The 22983-nt window shown below is 39.7% G+C and overlaps 1 protein-coding gene across 6 annotated transcripts in view; it reads left to right on the top strand.

Annotated features, from left to right (window-relative positions):
• Positions 1–22983, top strand: part of TPX2 (TPX2 microtubule nucleation factor) — a 53091-nt gene that overhangs the window by 16578 nt on the left and 13530 nt on the right. For all 6 annotated transcript variants that reach the window (XM_036752418.1, XM_036752414.1, XM_036752419.1 and 3 more), the window contains 9 exons: positions 4153–4272; positions 7681–7819; positions 8723–8851; positions 10162–10281; positions 10529–10644; positions 11389–11540; positions 12823–12994; positions 21100–21238; positions 22109–22325. In XM_036752418.1, the coding sequence (XP_036608313.1) occupies positions 4153–4272; positions 7681–7819; positions 8723–8851; positions 10162–10281; positions 10529–10644; positions 11389–11540; positions 12823–12994; positions 21100–21238; positions 22109–22325 (1304 nt within the window). The remainder of the gene's footprint in view (positions 1–4152; positions 4273–7680; positions 7820–8722; positions 8852–10161; positions 10282–10528; positions 10645–11388; positions 11541–12822; positions 12995–21099; positions 21239–22108; positions 22326–22983) is intronic.

The following is a 22983-nucleotide window of genomic DNA, read 5'->3' as shown; positions in this document are numbered from 1 at the left end:
AAGGGAAAAAGCATTTATATAGCACCTACTGTGTGCCAGGCACTGCGCTAAGCGCTTTACAGCTGTTTTCTTCTTTGATCCTCACAACAACCCTGAGAGGTAGGTGCTATTATTGTCCCCATTTTATAGTTGGAGAAACTGAGGCAGACAGAGGTTACTGTGACCTGTTCAAGGTTACACAGCTAGTAAGTGTCTGAGTCTGGATTTGAACTCAGATCTTTCTGGCTAGCACAGTGCTTTATACCTTGTGCCACCTAACTGCTTGGTACTGGGATAGTATTACTATGTTGTAGTGGTGTCAATTATTTTGACTTTTTCCAAAGTTATCTTCCTCTTCAAAAACAGAGCAGCTAATGATCTCTTGACTTGGTTGTAATTTTATCCTTCAAAAAGTAGTGGATATAAATGAGGGGGATTTCTATTCTGGACCTGATTGTCACCAGGAAAAAAGAACCATTGTTGGGGTTTTAATCCATTTTCATGATGGAAATCTTGGGGGATACACAGCCACTCAATTTTAGAATTTGTGATATAGGAGAAGAAAGCAAGGTGTACACCATCAGTTTTTAGGAGAGCACATTTCATAGGGTTTAGAAGAAAAGATAGGTGATCTTGTGATCTTATGGACTAAAATTCATGGGAGGAGCCAGCCCAGGAAGGCCACAGCTCTCAGGAATAGAATCCTGAAGACACAAAGAGAAACTATTCCAAAGAAGAGGTAAAGGGGTAGCTGTCTGTAAAGACCCATCTGGCTATATAGGGTCAAACGACTTAGATTACTGAAATTTGTGTACAGAGAATGGGAGCAAAGACAAGAAATGCCATGAACACAGAAGTGTTACATGATCCTGCAGCAACGATGGGGTGTGCTGAGGTTCAGAATGAGCTGAGGGTGGTGAATAAAGCAGAGGTTAATAGGGAAAGTTTGTGAGCAATATTGGGCTGAGAGGTAGAAGAGGATCAAAGAAGGGTAGCAGGACAGTGGCTTTGTGGGGTGGAATGCTAATGGAAAACAGAACACAGAGCTTGCTTCGTGACTCCTCTCAAGGAGAATGAGCTCTCTTCTAGGAAGGACAGAAAAATGGCTAATAGGGAATGGATACCCAGTACACCTTTAAGGAGATAATAAGTGAGCACCTAGGGCTGTCTTGGCATTTGTCACCAAGATGAGGTGAACTGTGTTCTGGGGCACTGAAAGCACTGGCACATATGATCACTGAGGCACTGTTAGTGACCTTTTGAAAGATCACGGAGTTTGGGGCTAGTACCACAGGCTTGGGCAGTGGCAGATGTCCTGCTTTTCAAAATAAAAGCAAGAGAAAGAAGCCTGGAAATTGTTGGCCAGTGAACTTAATTTAGATTCCTGGGAAAATTCTAGGTTAAAGAGATGATTCTTGGGCTTCTAGAAGAGAAAGCAGTGATTACAAAGAGTCATCATAGTTTCATCCAGAACAAGTCTTGTCAGACGATTCTCCCACCATTTGGGGGCAGGATTATTTGGTGGATAAATCAGGGGAGTGCTGCAAATTCAGTTTTACTGATATTTTAGCAAAGCATTTGACAGTCTCAAGCCATCCTGTAGAAACAAGAGAGGAGAGATAAACTATAATAGAGATAGGTGATATATAATCTATTAATACATTACATATAGTAATGAAAGTATCCCATATTACTATAATATCTTATATACACACACAAAATATACATAACACGGGTGAATCTGGAGCTCGTTGAATGACACGACTCAAAGAATTAAGCAATTAGCGGCTCAGATTAGTTTGGAGTGAGATCTTCAGTGCACTGTTAGGGAGTCTCCTTTAGCTTTGATATTAAATATTATCAGTGACTTGGATAGATCCAAAGATGATGTGCTGATCACATTTACAAATAAGACAGCTGGAGAGAAAGTACATGGCATGACAAAGTCAGGATTCAAGAAGATCTCTGCAGGCCAGAGTGATAAGCTGAAGCTAATTACATGAAATTTCATATCAACAAATGTAAAACTTTACATCTGGGTCCAGAAGAAATTAACTTAATGAGAACAGGATGGGGGATGGGGACGCATGGCCAGCTAACAGTTTGTCTGTAAAATATCTGTGTGTTTTAGTGGGCTGTAACCCAATGATAGTTAATACTGTGATATGGTAGTCAGAAAATTTTAATACAATCTTAGAGCGTACTGAGAAGCGCAGGGCACAGCATAAGGGAAGGAAAAGTCTTATTGTACTCTGCCTTGGCCAGACCGTTTGACGAGTTCTAGGTACCTCATTTTAGGAAGGTCATTGATAAGTTGAAGAGCATCTGAAGATTGTTCATCTAGATGGTGAAGGGCTGCCTTGATGTCTTGCCAAATGAAGATAAGTCGAGGAACCTTGGAACGTCTAACCTGGGGAAAGGACATAAAGGATTTGAGAGGCTGTCATGTGAAAGATGAATGAGACTTGTTCCATTTGACCCTTGAGGGCTGAACTGAGGTCAGTGGGTGGGAATTGCACTTGGCTAAATTTAAGCTTGAAGTAAGGAAAAAAATTCCTAAAAATTTGGAGCCATTCCAAAGTGGAGTGGGCTGCCTTAGGAGGTAGCCGATCCCCCTTCACTAGAGGTCTCCAAGCCAGAGCTGGATGACTGCTTGTTAGGAATGCCCCACAAGGGATTGTGTTAGAGGCACAACTAGACAGGGTGGCCTCTGAGTTCGTTCCCTTCCAACTTAAAATCATCTGTGTCCATAGGAGAGCAACCAGAAAGTTAGGAAGACTGAAGACCAATGTCGTATAAGCATCAGTTGGTTAGCCTGGAGAGGGGAAAATAAGGGAGGCCTGGTAGTTATTTTCAGATGTTTGAAGAACAATTATATGGACACGTAGACTTTTTGTGTGTCATTTTACTGGAATAGATTTCAGCTCAGTCTAAGGAATGACTTCCAAATGACTAAGAGGTATTAAAAAAATGTGATTAATTATCATCAGTATCCCGGTGATTGACCAATTTGAGCTGGCTTTTGTATCTGCTTCTCTGAAAAGGAATCTAATATTTTATTGGTCTGAATAATGATCATACTTGTTCTACCCTAATGGCTTGTCTAAAACCTGAATGTAACCTATGATTGGTGTTATTTTTCAATTTGTATCCATTTACTTTAGTTCTAAAGAGATCTCATTTTAGGCATGTCACTTAATTTGGGAACAATAAGGGAGAGCCCATTAGGAGTGTAGCGAGTGGATGAAGGTGTAACCTCCAGCAGGGTTATCTTCTTCCCTATCCCCCATCTCTCCATTCCATTTCCTTGACCTCTCAGAATACATAGCATAAAATGCTGAGAGAGCCTGGTGGGGCTGTCAGAAGGTGTTGGTTGCTTTTTGAGCACTTGTTTGATCTGGGTTTCTTCTTTCCAGCAGAGCCCTGACTGCCGGCCCTGGTTGGGTTGTATTCTCAGCTGCCCCTGGTAACACTGCTTAATTTCACAAAACTTTCAGCAACAGCTAATGGACCCAAGACCTAAGAGAGGAGCACTCTTGCAAGAGACCAGCTATACAGCCAAGATTTGAAACTTCCTTGTAGATGAAATAACGTGACCCTTGGATAGCTTACAAATCCCTTAGATATTAAAGCCTTGCCACTACGTTTTCTTAAGAAAATCATAATCTGGTTAAACTGTAGATAACACCAGGTCAGGCCTATAAAATGTCCATTGGTTTACAGTGCCGAATCCTTACTTTCACTATTCTCTAGACCTTTATGAAATATCTTCAATATCTTTGGTAGAAATTTGGTCATAAGCAACCCTTCATCCTCTTTCTGTGGGATCACGTTTGGTTCGTAGCCCCCACAGTCCACCAGATTCTTGTTTCATTTTGTGAATGTTTTCCTTTTTGAGTGTAAACTTGTTTTGGCTACCCATCTAGGTGAATGTGCATGTGTGGCATGGCATTGACTTGCACCTTCTCACCTGTTATTTTTTCCAACTGTGGTTTAAGATATGCCACATTCCCTCCATGTGACCCTGGGCAAATCACCTAACCTGTCAGAGCCTTAATTTATCTATAAACTGGGAGTAGGTGATGCTAATAGGGCTGTCCCATAAGTTTGTTGTGAATACAGGGTTTTGTTAACTTTGTGAGTAGTTATCAAGGTGCGCTTGCTTTTCTGCAGAGGAGAGGGCCAATTTGGAGAATAAGCCTCCTGAAGATGAAGCACCAGGGACCTCCTATAGGAAGACACCTTTGAGAAAGGCCCACGTACCTCAAGCAGTTGTCATGCCTTTGAGATCAGGTGAGTGGACTGGAAAGTAAAGATAACATAGAGAAAGATGAAATGGTAGCATAGATGAAATGTGAGTTCAAATCTTAGCTCTATGGCCAACTTAAGTGATCTGGAGAATAAGCTAAATGCTCTGTGTCTTGGTTTTTTCTTTTCTGAAATGGTAAAATGTTCATAATGTAATAGATATGAAACCCATGAAAATTCTATATACATTTTATTTTAAAATTTTATTCCATTTTATTTTTTAGATCAATTTTGTTTTATTTTTAATTCTAAATTCTCTCCCTTTCCTCTCCCCCCCGCCATGAGAAAGCAAGAAAAAAAAAACATTGGAAATAAGTATACTCATGCAAAACAGATTTCAACATTAGTCTTGTTCCAAAAAGGAAAAAAAAGACAAGAAAGAGAGAGAAAAAATATGCTTCAATCTTGAATCGATCAGCTCTCACTCTGGAGGTGGATAGTGTGTTTCATCATTGTTCTTTGTGATTGCAGTCGGTCATTATGTTGATCACAGTTGTTGCGTCTTTCAAATATTGTTCTTTTGGTTCTGCTTACTTCACTTCATACAAGTCTTCCTAGGTTTTTCAGAAACCTTAATTTAATTTTTAAAAACTTGACCTGTCTATCTCAGCCAGGCTGGAAGTTTGGGGGCCCAATCCTGCTAAGGAACGGCAAGGGAATTTTTAACCTGCTGTTTCCAACCTGGGCTGGTTTGCCCTCTTTAGGCAACCTGGGGGCCTCCCACTCCCAAGGTCTCTCTGTATTAATGCTAGATGTGGTGTAGGCATTGAGCATAGTCTCCTGTAGCTCAGAACTCCCAAGCTCAAAAGATCTGTCAACTATAGCATTCCCGTGTGTTGGCATCTGCCGACACCCAGCCATACCCAGCTATGTGAATACAGCATCGTTGAGGGGAGGTTGGACTGCTACAGAATATTTAGCTTCCACCCATTTACCTTAAGTATCTCCTATAGTCCTGCTAACTGAAAATTTATTCATATTCAGGTTTTGAACAAGTAATGTCACCGTGCTGGTGTCATCAGTTGGTTTGACAAGAGCAGGACGTTAGGTATAGTGTTAAAAGGTACAGTGAATGCCTGTAGAATAGCATTTTTACACACAATAAACAAGATGACTATAATTAATTGCTATTCAGGGAAATTAACCCTGATGGGCTTTGAGTACTAGAGTTGATCATTTTGGACTGGATATGTATCACTAGCACTGTATGGCCAACTTTATCCCCCAGGAAGAAGGAATCTCAAGGTAGTATACTTTTATGGTCACAGTCTCTGTTCTGTTCCCACTATTGGAGTGGTTAATTGAAATCATGAAAGAATTACATAGTGAAAGCATACTCTTTTCCTGCAAAGTGGAAATTGCGTCTCAGGTTGGATGGTATTAGAGTGGAGTTTGGTTCTAAAGTATTAATGACACGTTAACAAAATGCCATTTGTTGGCATAGTATTACGTAAGGTATGCCTGTTTTGTGTGATTTAATTCTTTTCCTGTTGGGTCATCTGTCCAGCCCTATTATAAAACTAAAACACCCACTGTGCATGCATACTTTATCTGAGTCATGTATCTAGTTTCAAAAGATGATCAGTGTCTAAATTGCCAGTTACCAAATACATGCTCAGAATCTTGTCCATTTGGTCACAACATAAGCATCCTTTAAGAGGTCGTAAATCCCTGCTGTTTATTTCGACATCAAGAGCCTCCTTAAGTGTAAATCTGAAACTGACCCCAATCATGTCATTAACTGGATCTGTGGCATCACACAAATGACTGTCCTGACAAACCTGTCTTCCCTAGATGGCCTGAGCTGTTAGACTGACTTGCAAAAATTAATTCGTGAAGATAGGCAGTATCATCCATCCAACAAGTGTTAAATTAAGTGGAACTGGAGGAGCAACAAAGATTAAATAAGACTTAATCTTTACCTTCAAGGAGTTTATAATTTAGTAGACTTTAAGGCATATATACAGAGAAGAGTTTGATTTACATTATTTTTACATTTGTAAGAAGTGAGTAGTATACATTCTTATGGCTCCAGGATGGGCTATTTTCTATTGTTTAAAAAAAAAAAGTCTGAAATAAGTAGCAGTAATTAATAGAAACTCTACCCCCAACTCCAGTGTAGTAGTACTTTTCCTTGTCTAAAGGTTACTTACTTAGCATCCTCAATTATCAGGAGAATGATAACACGTGGAAAGAAGATTTCCAAGCGACTAAAATACCTGACAGCAAAGTCTACATGTTAAAAGCCTATATATGTTATTCATCATAGAAACCCCCAGGCCCTTACTCCCAGACTTTTCACCTCATATTTTTGAACAATTCTAGCAAGACTCATTGTCTGCTTTCTCACTCTGTAGTAAATTAGAGGTGGGAGGGGCATGGCAGAGGAGATTAGCTGAAAGAAATGAGGATTGACATATTAATGTTTAGGAAGGAAGAAGGGGAAAATGTTAAAAAGCTTACACAACTTCAAAAATGTAGCAATATGGGATAATTCAGCATAGGGACAGAGTCCTGCATACCTCAAAGGTCCCCAAGGGCCATGTTGTATTATAGCACAATATTCATAATGACAACCCTTGAGGCAGCAAGAGAAGTTTGTATTATGTTAACTATGCATAATTTAAGAAGGCAGGATAGTAAGCTTTGGCAGTATCTAGACATGGCCTTTTAGTAGAAGTCCCCGTTTCCTGACTACAGAAAAACTAGTTCAGGTTTTTATAAACTAAATCATGAAACAAACCATTATTTAAAAACAAATAATTCCCCCAACTCCCCTTGGTGCTATATCTATACTCTGGTGTGCAGGAAAGTCTTGTGGATTTGGAGTCAGAAAGTCAAGACTCATGACCATGCCATGTCATTGAACTTTTCTGTGCTGCACTTTCTTCATCCATAAAATGAGGTTAATAATACATTACCTACCAGAAAGGCTTATTTTGAAGGATCAGCTGCACTAATGTATATAAAATGTTTTGTAAAATGCAAATGCTATATGAATATAAGTTGCTATTGTTTTTATTGCAAGTATTGGATGGTAACATGAGCATTTTTACCCACTGAGTACTCCTTTGCTTTGTCTAGGGGTCTGTGATTTTGTTATTTAAATATTTTGATAACTGCATTTAAATGTGATTGGTTTCCATTTGCAATCCTGTATATTTAAAATTTTGCATTTAAAAGACTTCTTCTGTGAAGGAGGTCCAAAGTCCTCACCAGACCACCGAAGAGGTCCTGGGGCCCATACCCAAAAAAAGAAGAGCCCCTGATCTAGAGCACTTTTTTACTCTTCTTTTTTTGGCCTTATGTTTTTGATTTCATGTGCTGACTCTGTGTGTAATACATACACAGATACATATACATGACTCTTTGTTTTTCCATTTCTCACTGTAGTTGGCAACACTTATGTGGAGACAGAGAATCCATCAGAAGAATCTGCTCCATCAAATGCTTGCAACTCACCAGGCTTCCAGGAAACTATGTCAAAAAATACCCCTGCGTTGGGATCCTTTGTTCCAGGCCAGTCCCAAAGGTAACACTAGTTCATGGGAGCCAAGAATGGCTTCTGTGGTCAAGGCTGGGCTTAAACTGACAGAGGAAGCACATTTCTATTGAGCCCTGGACATGTGGGGATTGCACTTGCTAGGACAAATAGTGCCTCTGTCCTCTTCTCCTGGGGCTGGCTCCTGCCTCTCTTCCTTTGCTCATCCCTTCTCTCCATGCTTGGAATGGATTCTCCCCGCCACTCCCTACTGTAATCTTTCTCTAAAGTTCTTCTTGTCCTTCAAAGCTTAGTTCATCTGGCCTCTCCGTGAAGACTTCTTTGAATCTCTTCTCCCAACCCCTGGAAAAGCTTTTTCCCTCCTTCAGTGTGCCCCGATTCTATTTTGTATCCTATTTATTTGTAGGTGGTGTTCCTCTTCCATTACCATTTGGTCCCTGAAGGCAAGCATTTGAAGGCCAGAACTTGGGTATCTTAGCACCTGGCGCAGGACTTAAAATACCTGAGAGACAATTAATTAATGCTTGTTTAACTGAATGGCGGACTTAAAATAGCTTTTTGCTGCAAGAATTAAGCTGCACTTGAAGATAAATCTTTATGTCTTAACAGAGTATTGTAATCAAGTGTCTACGTTCAGATTGAAGTTTTTTGTCTTGTAGTACAGTATTGAATAATAATGGTGATAATGGGCATCCTTGCCATACCCCTCATCTTATTGGGAAGGCTTCTAGCTTATCTATGTTACAAATAATGCTTGCTGATGCTTTTAGACAGATACTACTTATCATTTCCAGGAAATCTCCTTATCTGTAAAATGAGCTGGAGAAGGAAATGGCAAACCACTCTAGTGCCAAGAAATCCCAAATGGAGTCACAAATATTTGGACATGACTAGTATACTGTCTCAGTTGCTCTTGCTTGATTTCTTCTCCAGGGTGACTAGGAACTTGTCTGCTCAGAAGAAATCAGCACAGCGGCAGAAATATCAGCTCAGAACGAAAGCAGAAAGACACCTCGTTCCTGCGGTCAGTGATGAAATGCCACCCTCCAAGAAAATGAAAGTGTGAGTAGCCACTTGGTTGGGTTTTTCCTACTTCAGGTGACATTGCTTAGCCCTTAATCTTCTTGTACCTGGGCAAGAGATAACCTTTCTTTTGACTACATTTTTTGGCAGGGCAATTGGAATTTACTTTTGCATTTAGTATTAATGCCAATGTAAGGTCAGCTTGTCTCAAGTAGGCTTGCTATAGTCACTGAGTGTTCTGGGGACACAAATGAAATGGTAGCTAAACTGAGGGTTAGATGAATTAATTGTGTGGCGAAATCATACCTATTTCCTAAAAAGTGGGAAACTCAAGTCATGCCTAACTATGCACGCACTGTTGACTGCTCTCTTCTGGATCTCCTTTTGTCTCTGGATTTTTGCGTCAGACACTACTCTGTCTTGCATCCCCTCCTACCTGTCTGATTCTTCCTTAGTCTTTTTTGTTGGTTCGTTATTCATGTCATGCCTACTAATAGTGTGTATGCCCCAGGGGTCTTTCCAGGGCCATCTTCTCTGGTTATTCTGTATCATCTCACTTGGAGATCTCGTCAGCTCTCATGAGTTCACTTATCAAATCTGTGCATATGACTCCTAGATCTGTATATCCAGCACTAGTGTCTCTGCTGAGTTTTGACATCACATTATCAACTGCCTGTTGGACATTTCCAACTACTAGATGGTTCCATAAGCATTCCAAATTTGACATGTCCTAAACAGAGTTCATCTTTCCCCCTCAAACCTCTCCTGAACCTCTCTTCCTATGGAAAGCATCATCATTCCTCCAGGCACCCAGATTCACGATTTTGGTGCCATCCTTAACTCTTCAGAATACTGTACCCAACACATGTGGTCATTTACCAGATCTCACTGACTGTTTACCTCTATAGAACATCTGCCTTTTCTCCTCTTCTGTCTAGTCTTACAGCCCCCACGCTGATGTCTGGCTCACACCTTCCCTACAGTCCTCTTCTCCTTACCTGTGCCTCTTGGAATCCCTGGTTTTCTTCAGGACTCAGTTCAAGCTTCCTTTTCTGCATGAGGATTTTCCTCGTTTCCCTAAGTGCTTGTGCTCCCCTCTCCTTCCCCCCAAGATTGCCTTCGATCGGCTTTCCATGTGTCTTATATAGGTTCTCTTCCCTTTAGAATGTAGGCTCCTCAAGAGCGGGGACTCTTTCACGTTTGTCTTTGTATCCCCAGTACCAACACTGTGATTTATGCTAGGAGGTACTCAATAAATGCTTGCTTATTTTGATTATGCTTTGACTGATTTTATGTGTGGCTCTGGGAAGATCGATTGCATTGTCTGCTTTTATCCTTTTGAACTCTAGCACTGAGGGCAAAAGTAAGTCTATCGAAGGTAGTGCTTCCAAAAATGGTGGGCAGAAGAGTGTGCCTTCCCTGGGACGACCCGCAGACAGAACTGCTGTGTCTTGCACGCCACCCATAAGGTGAGGATCTTCCCTTGCTGGTATTTAAGCTGTGTGTCAGGCTCATAGATTCCTTTAGAAGTCTAAGTGGGTGGTGACTTGATAGTTTCCAAATGAGCCTTGACCTGGTTATGGTGACCTTAATGAAAATGTATCTGATTCACGTTTGGGGGCTTTGGAAATGACCCTTCAGGATCATTTGAGCGTTAGCATCCTTTGTCCTCTCTCAGACCATCTTTATTTCTGACTAGCTTGATTTGCCCTTCAGGAAGAAGGTTCTGAAAAGTACAGAGGAACAAGAATTGGAGAAGAGACTCAAGATGCAACAGGAGGTGGCAGAGATGCGTAGGAAGAATGAAGAGTCCTTGAAAATAGCTCTAGCAGGTATAGATCAGCTGTGCTTCAGTCTCATTTATGATTTCTTCTGTTTAGCCTTCCCCTAGTATGGATGGAGATTTTTACAATAAAGGCTTCCTGTGATATATATATGAAGGGGTGGGGAACCTGTGGCTTCAAGGCCACATGTGGCCCTCTATGTCCTCAAGTGTGGCCCTTTGACTGAATCCAAACTTCACAGAACAAATCCCCTTCATAAAAGGATTTGTTCTGTAAAATTTGGACTAAGTCAAAAGGCTTCACCCAAGAACCTTGAAGGCCACATGTGGCCTCGAGGCCAGTTTCCCCAGCCCTGAGTCTGTATAAGTAGGATATGATTATTAAACTGAGACTAAATGTGTTGTACGGCTAACTGTAGCACCACAATTTGCCCTGTAAACATTGATCTTCCCGAGGGTTGTTAGGAGCTTTGGTCTAGATGAGAGGAGGAGTAGTAAAACTAGTTCCTGGAACAATTGCCAGTAGTGTTACCTGGTAATGGAAACCTGATACTTCTTCAAGAATAAGACAGGATTGGGACAATGATTCGTTCTGTCCTTTGGCAGTATCCACCAAGACAGTGTCCAGAAGGCTGAGTCTAACCTTCAAAGCACCAGTGGCAGATTAGGAAGCTGGCATTATTATATGCCTCTGGGTCAGCAAGTTAAGAGTGTTGGTTGACCAGTATTCTCTGCTCACGGTGGTTACATTTGCAGATGTTTAGGTTTGCTTTTTTTGGTCCACTCCACCCAGGGCAGCCTCTGAAGAAAACAGTCAGCCAAGTAACCAAGTCAGTTGACTTCCACTTCCACACAGATGATAGGATCAAACAGCACCCAAAGAGCCAGGAAGAATACAAAGAGGTGGATTTTACATCTGAACTTCGGAAGCATCCTCCATCTCCGGTAAGGTGATGGGAAAAATAAGCCTCAGTTACTAATACATTCAAAGGGACATTGGATTCTTATTCTAGTGATTACTAATTATCTCAGAGGAGATTTCTAGGAGTAAAGGTAGAGATGTGCAGGTTAACACTGTGGCCAACCATTCTGGAAAATAACTTGAAATTGTGCCAAGCACTACATGCCCTTTGATCGATCAGGATTACTACGGGATGTCTTTTGAGTGTCCCTGGTACAAAGCACTGGTCAGATGGAGGGAGAAGGATGATTTTAGTGAGAGTCAGGCAAAGACCCACATGGGGCAGGACTCCAGTGACCTACCACAGTTTGCTCATCTATAAAATGGAAGTTATCACTCATGAACAGGCTTTCTGTGAGAAAAGTGCTTTATAAACTGTAGAGTGCTGTAAAAATGGGGGATATTAGTAATAATGTGATCATCCAGGAACATATTAAATCCACATAAACTAACTTAACAAGTACAGGAAGGAAGGAAGACCAAGGAGGCCTTAGAGTCATTAAGCATATCCTACCAGATATGGCTAATTAGAAATAAGTTCCATGGAGTAGGAGAGTATTAATTGAGTGTCTTACATAGTAATTTACATAATTTATCTCTTGGGATCTTCTACAGTAGTCTCATCATCTAAGTAGAACAAATGGACTTTAAACTTATTTTACATGTGAGGAAAATGAGTCCAAGGTCATACATTAATGAATGTCAGAGCTGGAACTTGAGTCCAGTTAGCCTGAGGAGTCCGTTCTTTTTTCTCCACAAAACAGTCATGGCGTGGTGACAGCATTCATAGGGAAGGAAAAGAAAGGTTCATCCAGGGGCTGTAATAAATGTGGTTCGGATTTCTCTTTCTTGTAGATGCTGATAGAGTGTGTAAAGTGATTGACCTCATTTGCTTTTCTCTGAATACATCTTACCCAAAGAGCTCCAGCATTGGAGTCAGAGCAGTTAAATTTGAGCCCCCCTCACTTGGACACTAGCCACATTACCTTAGGAAAATCACTTCAACTTATTTGGGCTTGTTCCTCTACCATAAAGTGAAGATAATTTTCTTTGCTCTAGCTACCTCACAGTATTGCTGAGAGGATAGGACTTTAAGATTTGTGCTAATCTTACTTTTGAGCATAGGACTTGTACTGCCAGGTGAGGGGTTAAGGCTGCAGCAATCACAGAAACCACTTTTCCAAACACTGAAAGGCCATTGCTGTTTTTTTATGGAAAAGTTCTCAGAAGATATTGTCATTCTGCACACATCTTCCCTGTCTGCAGGCCCGAGTAGGCAAGGGGCCTACCATCGCCAAGCCCTTCAATTTGTCCCAAGGAAAGAAAAGACCTTTTGAAGAAACATCCTCTGCTTATGTTCCTCTTGCACAACAAGTTGAGGCTTTCCATAAACGAACACCCAGTAGGTACCACCTGAGGAGCAAGAAAGATGATGAGGGTAAGTGATCCCTTGTCTCTAAAATGGGGTGAAACACTTTTAGTTGGTAGTTGTCTTTTGTTGTTTGTATCTGAAGCATCCATCTGGCTTCATAAGGAACCAACAATACAGATCTAAAAAACAAAAGCCTGCCATTTTATACATAGCAGACATAGCATAATCTCTTGAGTCTTCTTGAGTCTGTGACATACCTATAAACTTGTGCTTTGGGAGGAGTGGTGGTGTAGAATGGTTTGCACCTCTTCTTCCCTGAAAAATTCATCCATTTGTTCATAATACTAAGTCAAATTTCTGTAATGCTGTAAGGCTTAAAGAGCATGTTTATTGCAATCATCTTATGAGTGGGTAGTACAAATATTTATCCCTGATTGACAGAAGAAGTGGAATGTTTCTGATCCATATAAGTTCAGTTAAAGGTCTTGTGACTTCAAAGCCAGCTCTCATTCATGTCTCTATATGTCTCCACCATTATCACTTGTTCTTTTTGCCCTGGTCATTCACCCATCCTCATTGTAGCATCGACCAAGGATGATGAAGAAACCCCGGCAAAAATCAATTCAGTTTCTTTTTTTTTTTTTTTTAATTTTTAGTTTACAACACTCGGTTCTACATAATTTTGAGTTCCAGATTTTCTTCCCTCCCTCCCCCCTTCCCTCCCCAAGATGGCATGGAATCCAATATATCTTCTAGGTATAACTTCTCATTGAACTTAATTACACAATAGTCAAGTTGTGAAGAAGAATTATGACCAATGGAATGAATCATGAGAAAGAAGAAACAGAACCAAAAAAAAACCCCAAAAACAAAAAAAAAGAGGGGAAAAAAAGGGGAAAAAAAAGGCAAGCATAAAGTGCTCCTCAATTTGCATTCATACTTCATAGTTCTTTCTATGGATGTAGATAGCATCCTCCATCGTGTGTCCTTTGGAGTTGTCTTTGCACCTTGTGTTGCTGAGAAGAGCAAAGTCTATCAGGGTTAGTCCTCACAGAATCCATATATCTGTGGTTGTGTATAATGTTCTCCTGGCTCTGCTCCGCTCACTCACCATTATATCATGTAGGTTTTTCCAGGTTGTTATGAAGTCCGTATCATCCCCATTTCTTATAGCACAATAGTATTCCATTACCTTCATATACCACAACTTGTTCAGCCGTTCCCCAATTGATGGGCATCCCCTTGATTTCCAATTCTTTGCTACTACAAAAAGAGCCACTATAAATATTTTTGTACATATGGGTCCTTTTCCCACTTGGGTGATCTCTTTGGGGATACAACCCTAGAAGTAGTATTGAAAGCTATAATACACAAAGCCAGTAACTAGACTCACAGTCCCCAGAATAAGAAACCTGGGACAGAGAGCCCTGAGCCCCAAAAGCAGAAATTCATTGTAAAGCCAGGAAAAGGCTAACCAATATGAAGAACACAAAAAAACCGAGGACCATTGATTCTTTTTACGGAGATAGGCATGATCAAAATACCAATTTGGAAGAGGATAGCAATGACACTATTATACCCACATCTGATACCTCAAAAGGGAATGTGCACTGGTTTCAAGCCCAAAAAGCATTACTAGAAGAGCTAAAGGAGGATTTTAAAAACCAAATTAGGGAGGTAAAAGAAAAAATGGAAAACATGGAAAAAAAAAACACTGACGAAATCAAGTCAAAATAAGATTGGTGAAACGGCTATAGAGATTCAGAATCTAAATAGAGAAAATGACACCCTGAGAGGTAAAATCAACCAACTGAAAAAGGAGACTCAAAAGCAAAATGAAGACAACAATTCATTAAAAATTAGAATTGAGCATGTGGAAGCTAATGACTCTATGAGGCATCAAGAAGTAGTCAAATAAAATGTAAAGAATGAAAAAAATAGAAGAAAATGTGAAATATCTGATTGGAAAAAACAAGTGACCTGGAAAATAGATCCAGGAGAGACAATTTAAGAATAATTGGTCTACTGGAAATCCATGATGAAAAAAAGAGCCTTGACAGTATCTTTGAAGAAATTATCAAAGATAACTCTCCAGAGGTCCTAGAACCAGAGGGTAAAATAGTCATTGAAAGAATCCACCGATCACCCCCTGAAAGAGATCCCAAATTGCAAACACCAAGAAATATTATAGCCAAATTTCAGAATTACAAAGTCAAGGAGAAAATACTGCAAACAGCCAAAAAGAAACAATTCAAATATCATGGAACTATAGTCAGGATCACACAGGATCCCTCATCTTCTACATTAAATGACAGGAGAAATTGGAATATAATATTCCAAAGGGCAAAGCAGCTGGGACTACAAAGATCAACTACCCAGCAAAATTAAGATGATTTTTCAGGCTAGGAGATGGACATTCAATGAAATAAGGGAATTCCAGACCTTCCTGATGAAAAGGCCAGAACTCAATGGAAATTTGATCTTCAAATACAAAACTTAAGAGATACATAAAAAGGTAAACGGGGAAACCCCCCCCCAACCCTTATTAATTCAGTTTCTTAATGTGTGACTTGGAGAGCTAACAGTTTGGCTAAGTAAGTTAATGTAGGATCTTAAGTCTTAGAATCTCATTGTACTTTTTTGTATAGATAGCATATAAACTTTATAACACTGTTGAGTATCATAGACAAGGAGAGACTTGTATTGTTTGATTGTAAACTTCAGCACATCTCTGACCTCAACAATGTAGGTATTCTTTGGGAAGGGACACTTGGCCACCCACCTGCACTTTGTTGCCCTGTGAGTTTCTTGTTGTGTCCTCCCATAACTTCTAGCAGATTATTTAGCACAGGTGTTGGAGGTCTTCAAAGTATTCCATGAATGCCATTGTAGCCCTTAGACTGTTACCTTTCTCTCGTTATTTCAAAACTCATCTCCCTCCTTTCCTAGTCATATATTTAATAAAAATAACTGACATTCATGTAGTGCTTTAAGGTTTTAGACACTTTACACAGAACTCATTGGAGCTTCACAACAGCCCCATGAGATAGGTCCTACAGGTAGTGGTATCTGCATCTTACAGAAACTGAGGCTTAGTGAGTTCAGTGGCTGCCTGTGGTCACACTGCCACATCTGTCAGAGATGAGATTCAAGTCCAGCTCATCTGGAGTGTGAGTCTGCTATTATTGCCTCTCCATTTCCTACACCATCCCTTTTATGCTACTTCTTACATATAAACCATCATTGCTAACAGCCTGCTCTATGCCTTTCCATTGTTCTCTGACTCACTCTTAATTTTAATTCTTCCAAGAATAGTGTTCCATACTTTCAGCTATAGACAGTTCTCACTCAGCCCACAAAGAATTCTGAAAGAAATCCACATTCTGAAAAAAAAAAAACCTGTGATAAAAGTACTGTGCTCTCTCTCTGCTTCTGCCTCTCAGCTTATCACTCCACAGCCTTTCTCCTATCCCCACAAGTGAAAGTACAAGAATGGGCTTGTGGAGAGACCACTGCCGTTGCTGGACAGGGGCAGGGAAGGTTGGCTTGAGACCTCTGGCACTCTGCCCACTGACCTGTGTTTTCACCCCTGTCTGCTTGCCATCTGAATTGTTTGTATATGACATTGCTGGAGGAGAAATCAGTATTAAAAAGATAGGGTTTTGTGCCAGGGAGCAACTAGGGATTGTTGAAAGCTGACCCTCTTCCTATTCATTTGTGGGCCTGTCCAAGATTCATGTTCAGATGGACTAATTCAGTGGGCTCTCTACAACTTCATATCCTAGTCTGGACTATAGGGACTTCTTCATCCATTTGAATTTTTCTGTGCAGATTCTTCACACTTGAGTGGTTTGGGATCAAACTGACAACTTTGTGTGATGTGCTGGGCCTATCTATAAATGTGGAGCACCATATTACATTAGTCAGTAAATATTTATTATGCACCTATTATGTGCCACATATAGTACTAAGGGTTGAGGATACAAAGAAAGGCAAAACCCAGTCCCCGTTCTCAAGGAGCTCACAGTGTAGTGAGGGGAGAAAACATGCAGTTATGTAAAAACAAAATACATACAGGCCAAACTGGAAATAATCAACAGAGAGAAGGTGCTGGAATTATGAGGGAGTGGGAAAGGCTTTTGGTAATAGGTGGGGTTTTATCTGGGATTTGAAGAAGCCAGAAAACTTGGGAGGAGGAGATGAAGAAGAACATCCCTTGCGTGGAGGACAGCCAGTGAAAATGGCTGGGAATTAGGAGCAGCAAAAAGGCCAGGCCACTGTTACAGCATGGCAGAATATGAGCAGGGATGGAAGGTGTTAGAAAACTGGAAAGCTAGTGGGGGAGCTTGGATGCGAAGGATTCATATTTGAACACCAGAAGATTTTCTATTTGATCCTGGAGGTGATAGGGAGTAACTAGAGTTTGTTGAGAGAGAGATAGAGAGACAGACAGAGAAAATCAGACTTATATTTTGGGAAAATTACTTTGGCAGCTGAATGAAAGATGGATTGGAGTGAGGAGAGACTTGAGGTAGGCAGACCCAACAGCAGCCTGCTGCAGCAGTCCAGGGGTGAGGTGATAAGGGCTTGTTCCAGACTAGTGGCAGTGTCAGGAGAGAAGGGGACGTATACCAGATGTTATGAAGGTGAAATTGAGAGGCCTGGGCAACAGATTGGATCTGAGGGATGAGAAATAGTGAGGGGTTGAGAATGAAATCTAGTTGTTGCCTAGGTGACGCCAGGTGACTAGAAGGCTAGTGGTGCCCTCAGCAGGAAGAGGGGAATGTTTTGGGGGAAAAGATGAATTCAGTTTTGGACACATGTTTGAATTGCTGAAGATCTGACATAAAGAGGGTAAACACCTTTGTTGAGGATATTCCTCTTTTTTTTTTAACATCCTTGATAATGATAATAGAAGATAATTGTTACGTATTAACATATCAAAGTGGCTTATGCACTGGAAGAGACTCTAATGCTGCATTTTTCTCTATAGAGTCAAGTCCTCTTAGTAAAACACAATGGATCTTTTGTTCTATACGTACCTTTCAGTCACTAGCGTGACTGAAGCTGTGCTCCACCAAAGAAAGTCACTCATCAATGCCTTGTTGTTCCCTTCTGATGTTTTCCTTAACATACCCTTAAATTTAAATTAAAATTTCTTAAAATACCTGTATTGACTATTCTCATAAAGTTTTTATAGAGAATAGAAAATAGGCCTGTGACTCAGGATTAGTTGGCCTTTTTTAGGGAAATCAGATCATCCACAATTTCCCCCTTCATTCATTGAGGATCTTCTAGGTAGCTTGAAAATCAGTCCCTCAAAACTGTTTACCTTTCAGCATGGATTTTTTCTGTGTATGCTTGATCTGATTTTGCTATTCTTCCTGTCTTTTTCATCTTTAATTCCATTTTCAATTTCTCATATAGTTTAATTAGGATTGCATTGTTCGAGTCCCTGTGGTAGTTTTTCTGTCAGCAGTGATGAGAATAGTTTGTTATAGAATAGATGACAATTGGCTTCATTTTCCTTTTTGTATTTTTTTTCCTTCCTACTTCCATTTATATGTGATCCTAGGATTATAGCTTTAGAACAAGAAGGGGCCTTAAAGGTGTTATTGCTGAAGAAACTGAGAAGCAGAGGGGTTCATAACTTGCTCACATTTATGTAGCTAGCAAATTCAGAATGGCTGAGTTGAGTCTCACTTCAAGTAGATGTTTCTCTTCACTGTTAAAAGAGGTAATGATGATACCACCAACAATCCAGCATTTATTTAAGGTTTGCAAAGTGCTTTACAAGTATTCCCTCATTGGATCCTCAAGACAACCCTGGGAGGTAGGCGCTGTTATTACTGTCCCCATTTAGTCAGTTTTAAGGAATTATGTTTGTTTATTGATTGGCACAGGACTGCAAGTCAGAAATTAGCAATCTATAATGTGCCCCATTGTCAGTCAGTCATAAGGTGTTTTATTTGGAAAATAGAAGAGACTCATTTGAAAATCTTTCAGTGGAACTATTCACAAGAACTTTAAAAAAAATAATGAATAAATTGATTTTTCCAATCGTGTCCTTCACCTTTGAATAAAAAGAAAGGGAAGCAAAATCTTTGTAACAAATATGCACAGTCAAGCAAAAATAAATTCCCTCATTGGCCATATCCAAAAACTTTACATAAAACTTTTTTTTACATAAAACTTTTATACTGTACCCTGAGTCGCTCCCCTCTATGCCAGGATGTAGGTAGTAGGTTTTTGGAGGGGGGAAGGCAGGGCAGTTGGGGTTAAGTGACTTGCCTAAGGTCATACAGGTAATAAGTGTTAAGTGTCTGAGGCTAGATTTGAACTCAGGTCCTCCTGACTCCAGGGCCAGTGCTCTACTCATTGTACCACTTGTTGCCCCTAGGTAGTAGTTTTGTCCACTGGTCGTCAGGAATCACGAATGATGGTTGTATTTGTCGGAATTCTTAAATCTTTCAAGGTTGTTTCTCTTTTACAAGTTGCTATCTTATAAATTGTTCTTTTGGTTCTGCTCACCTCATCTCCACATCAGTTCATAGAAATCTTCCCAGGTTTCTCTGTCCCTTTTCTCCTTCCTTACAGCATAGTGTACCATAATTTGTTTAGTTCTTCTCTAGTTGCTAGGTAAAATCTCCCCTCTCCCCACCTTAGTTTCTAGTTTTTTTGCTACTGTAAAATGAACTCTGAAAATAAAAGAAAGCTCTCTTAATGAAGCTAGGATTCATAGCTCTTCTTTCCCCCCATATGTTGTTTTGTTTATGAGTTTAGCAAATTTCCAACTTGGAAATTTGAATGGCATTTACTTTTGATTTCTAAAATAAATTAGGATTAAAAGAATGTTGTCTCTTGGTAAATATGCAGAGACCTTCATAAAGGAGACAATGTGTACAAATCCTGCCAGGTAGCCTGTGGACTTGGACAAGTACAACCTTGACAAGTTGATTATCTCTCTGATTCTCAGTTTCCTAAGGAGGTTAAACTAATTGGTATGTAAGGTTCCTTCAAGTGCTGCATAGTCATGTGAGATGTGATGGTCATCAGGGCTACTGATTTTAAAAGCACTTATCTTCTTTGAGTTGTTTATCAGTATATATGTTAATTTGTTTCATTCGTATTATCCCACCCAATCACTTGTTCCCTAATGTGAGCTAATATAATGTTAGCTTCTTGAGGGCAGGGACTAGTATGTTTTTTGCCTTTGTATTCTCTGGACCTAGCACAGTACATAGCACATAATAGAAGTTCAATAAATATTTACTGAATGAATGGAAAGGTACTCATTGTAAGGTGCCTGACTGGGTTTTATTTATAGTGAAAATGTCTCACATTCACAGTACAATAGTTAAACTGATGTTTATAGGTGATCTAAAAACGAATTCTTAGCACCTTCTACTTCCTTTTCTAGTACTTAGCTACTGACTGTCACTGCAGAAATAGGAGGCTGCACAGGACCCAGGGATGTTTTGTAGTTTTAATTGATTCATGGGTTGCTATAGCCACAAAATTTATCACTTAGTGAACATTCTACTGGTGACAAGCCTCTACTAACTTTGACTGATCCTCAGACCTGTTCATTATTTCTGCAAATGGTTTTATATTCTCTAATGCTAGGGCCTTTCGGCTACTGTAGAAGGTGATACTTAGGCAGAGTGGTAGTTTTAAATAATTATATAAATGGAGGGACCACTGAATTAAGTCCTGTATTTGATTTTGGAAAGTTAAGGTTTTTTTTTTTTTATATGAGTGTCTATTTCCTGGGAATTCACAGTACTGGAAATAGTCATTGGGCACTGAAAGACCTTTTCTTGAACTTGAATGATTAAAGATAGTGTTGGTGGTGATCATACTCAAAGTAGTAGAAAATGTTGATAAATTGGAAACCTGTATCAACCACTGTGTTTGTGTGGGGGGGAAAATAGTCTAATACAAGTGACTTTTGTTTGTTTTACAGTAAAAAGGACATTAATGTTTTATATAAATCAGAGAAGGCTTTCCTCCTGAGTGGAATGATAGATTGGATAGTAGTGAAGACAGTGCTAAAATATGCCAAGGCATCACCCGTAGAAAGATGTCTACCTTGTGACCTGGGCATCGCCTAGCCGGAGGCCCAGTGATGGCAGGGAATCTAACGACATTTTTATGGTTTCACTTTCCAGGTCTGTTACCTTCCAAACCATCAGTGCTCAAGATAACAAACCCACAGACTCCTGTATTTAAAACTAAGCAGCGCACAAGGCCTGTAACGTGCAAGAGCACAGCCGAGTTGGAAGCAGAGGAACTTGAGAAAATTCAGCAGTAAGTGTCCACAGAGTGGTGGAAAATCTACTGTAGAAGTTGATGTCCTTCCTTAGCTTGGTAGTTGCTAGAGTCCTCTCTGAGGGAGTCATGCTACATGTGACCTTTTCTTACCCAGCCTCAAGGTGAGGAGCCAAATGACTGAGGCAAAACTGGGGAGTCAGGTTTGAGCTGGGAGGGATGGAGGGAAAAGAGGAAGCTAGACATCATTTAAGAAAAGCATTTGGTATTCTTCCAGGTAAATTTGTACAAGTTTTACTTGTAAGCAGCTATATTAATAGCTTACCTTTGTGTAGTGCTTGGCAGCTACAAAGTGCTTTATAGAGGCCTTATTTGATTCTCATGACTCTGTGAAGCAGATAGGACAAATATTGTTGTTCCTTTTACAGATGAGAAAATTGAGACTTAGTGAGGTTTCCATAACTATTCAGCTATCAAGAAGCAGAACAGGTCTTCTGACTCTTAAGTCCAGTATTCTTCCCACTAAACTGTATTTCTGATATCCAGTGTCTCGTTATGGCTAATGCCACTCAGTCAGTTAAGGTTAAATATTGTTGAGGTGGAATATTGAAAATGTTTTCCTCTTCATAATACTATTTATTTTAGCGCTCATGAAGAAGAGAGAAGCATGTGGTTACTATGAGTAAAGAAGAGTCACATTCTATGGAGTAACAAGTGTTAGGACTTTATATAATAATTTCTCTTTTCTAGCAATATTGGAGGATGCTGTTACTCTATATCCATGATTATTGGTACTTTGATGAAAGTTAAAATATACTAGTTATGAAGAGAAATCTCCATGATTATTGTTTCTTTGGCACAATGTATTTTTTTTTATCCTTTCTTGAAATCCCATTAATCATTCCACAGATACAAATTCAGAGCACGGGAACTTGACTCCAGAATACTTGAAGGTGGGCCCATCTTGCCAAAGAAACCTCCTGTAAAGCCACCCACTCAGGCTATTGGTTTTGACCTGGAAATAGAGAAAAGGATACAGGAGCGAGAAGCAAAGAAGAAGACAGAAGAAGATCACTTTGAGTTTCATTCTAGGCCTTGTCCTACCAGGATCTTGGAAGATGTTGTGGTAAAAAAATTTTTTTACTTCCTTAAATGCAAATAAAAGTGTGTGAGAATCAGAAATTGAATAAGATGGGTAGGTGCCAACTTGGTGGGATTTATATTTATGTTTTAGTTTTTAACAATGTGGGAACAGTTTGAGGTGCTGTTGGGATATGGAATTAATTGGGTCAGGTTAATTGCAATTCGTGGTGGATTTTTTAAAAAGTATGATAAATAAAGGCCATTCATTCTCTTCTGACTCCTCATTCTGGCATGGAGGTGAGTGACCCTGTGTTCTCAAAGATTATGCCAGTAGTTTATTAATAGTAATAATGATGATAATGATGAAGAAGAGCATTATATAACAGTGAATAATAGAATACCTTATGATAATACATTGTTGATATAACTATTATGTTATATAATGTATTATATTTACAATTATGTTGTAAATATGTAAATAACCACATTAGTATATTGTAACAATTCTTAAATCATAATTGTAGCCAACATTTATACTTCTCTTAAAGGTCCCAGAATGCTTTACATATTTACATTCTCATTTGACCATTACAACAAACATGTGAAATAGTTGCCATAATTAGCTCCATTCTAGAGATTAGCTCCATTCTAACTGAGTCTGAGTGAGGTTAAATGACTTCTCCATGGTCTTGTAGTTTGTG

Source organism: Trichosurus vulpecula, chromosome 3 (assembly GCF_011100635.1).
Source record: "Trichosurus vulpecula isolate mTriVul1 chromosome 3, mTriVul1.pri, whole genome shotgun sequence".
NCBI lineage: Eukaryota > Metazoa > Chordata > Mammalia > Diprotodontia > Phalangeridae > Trichosurus > Trichosurus vulpecula.
Note: the sequence above shows the minus strand (reverse complement) of the source record. Positions and strands in the feature narration are given on the sequence as shown.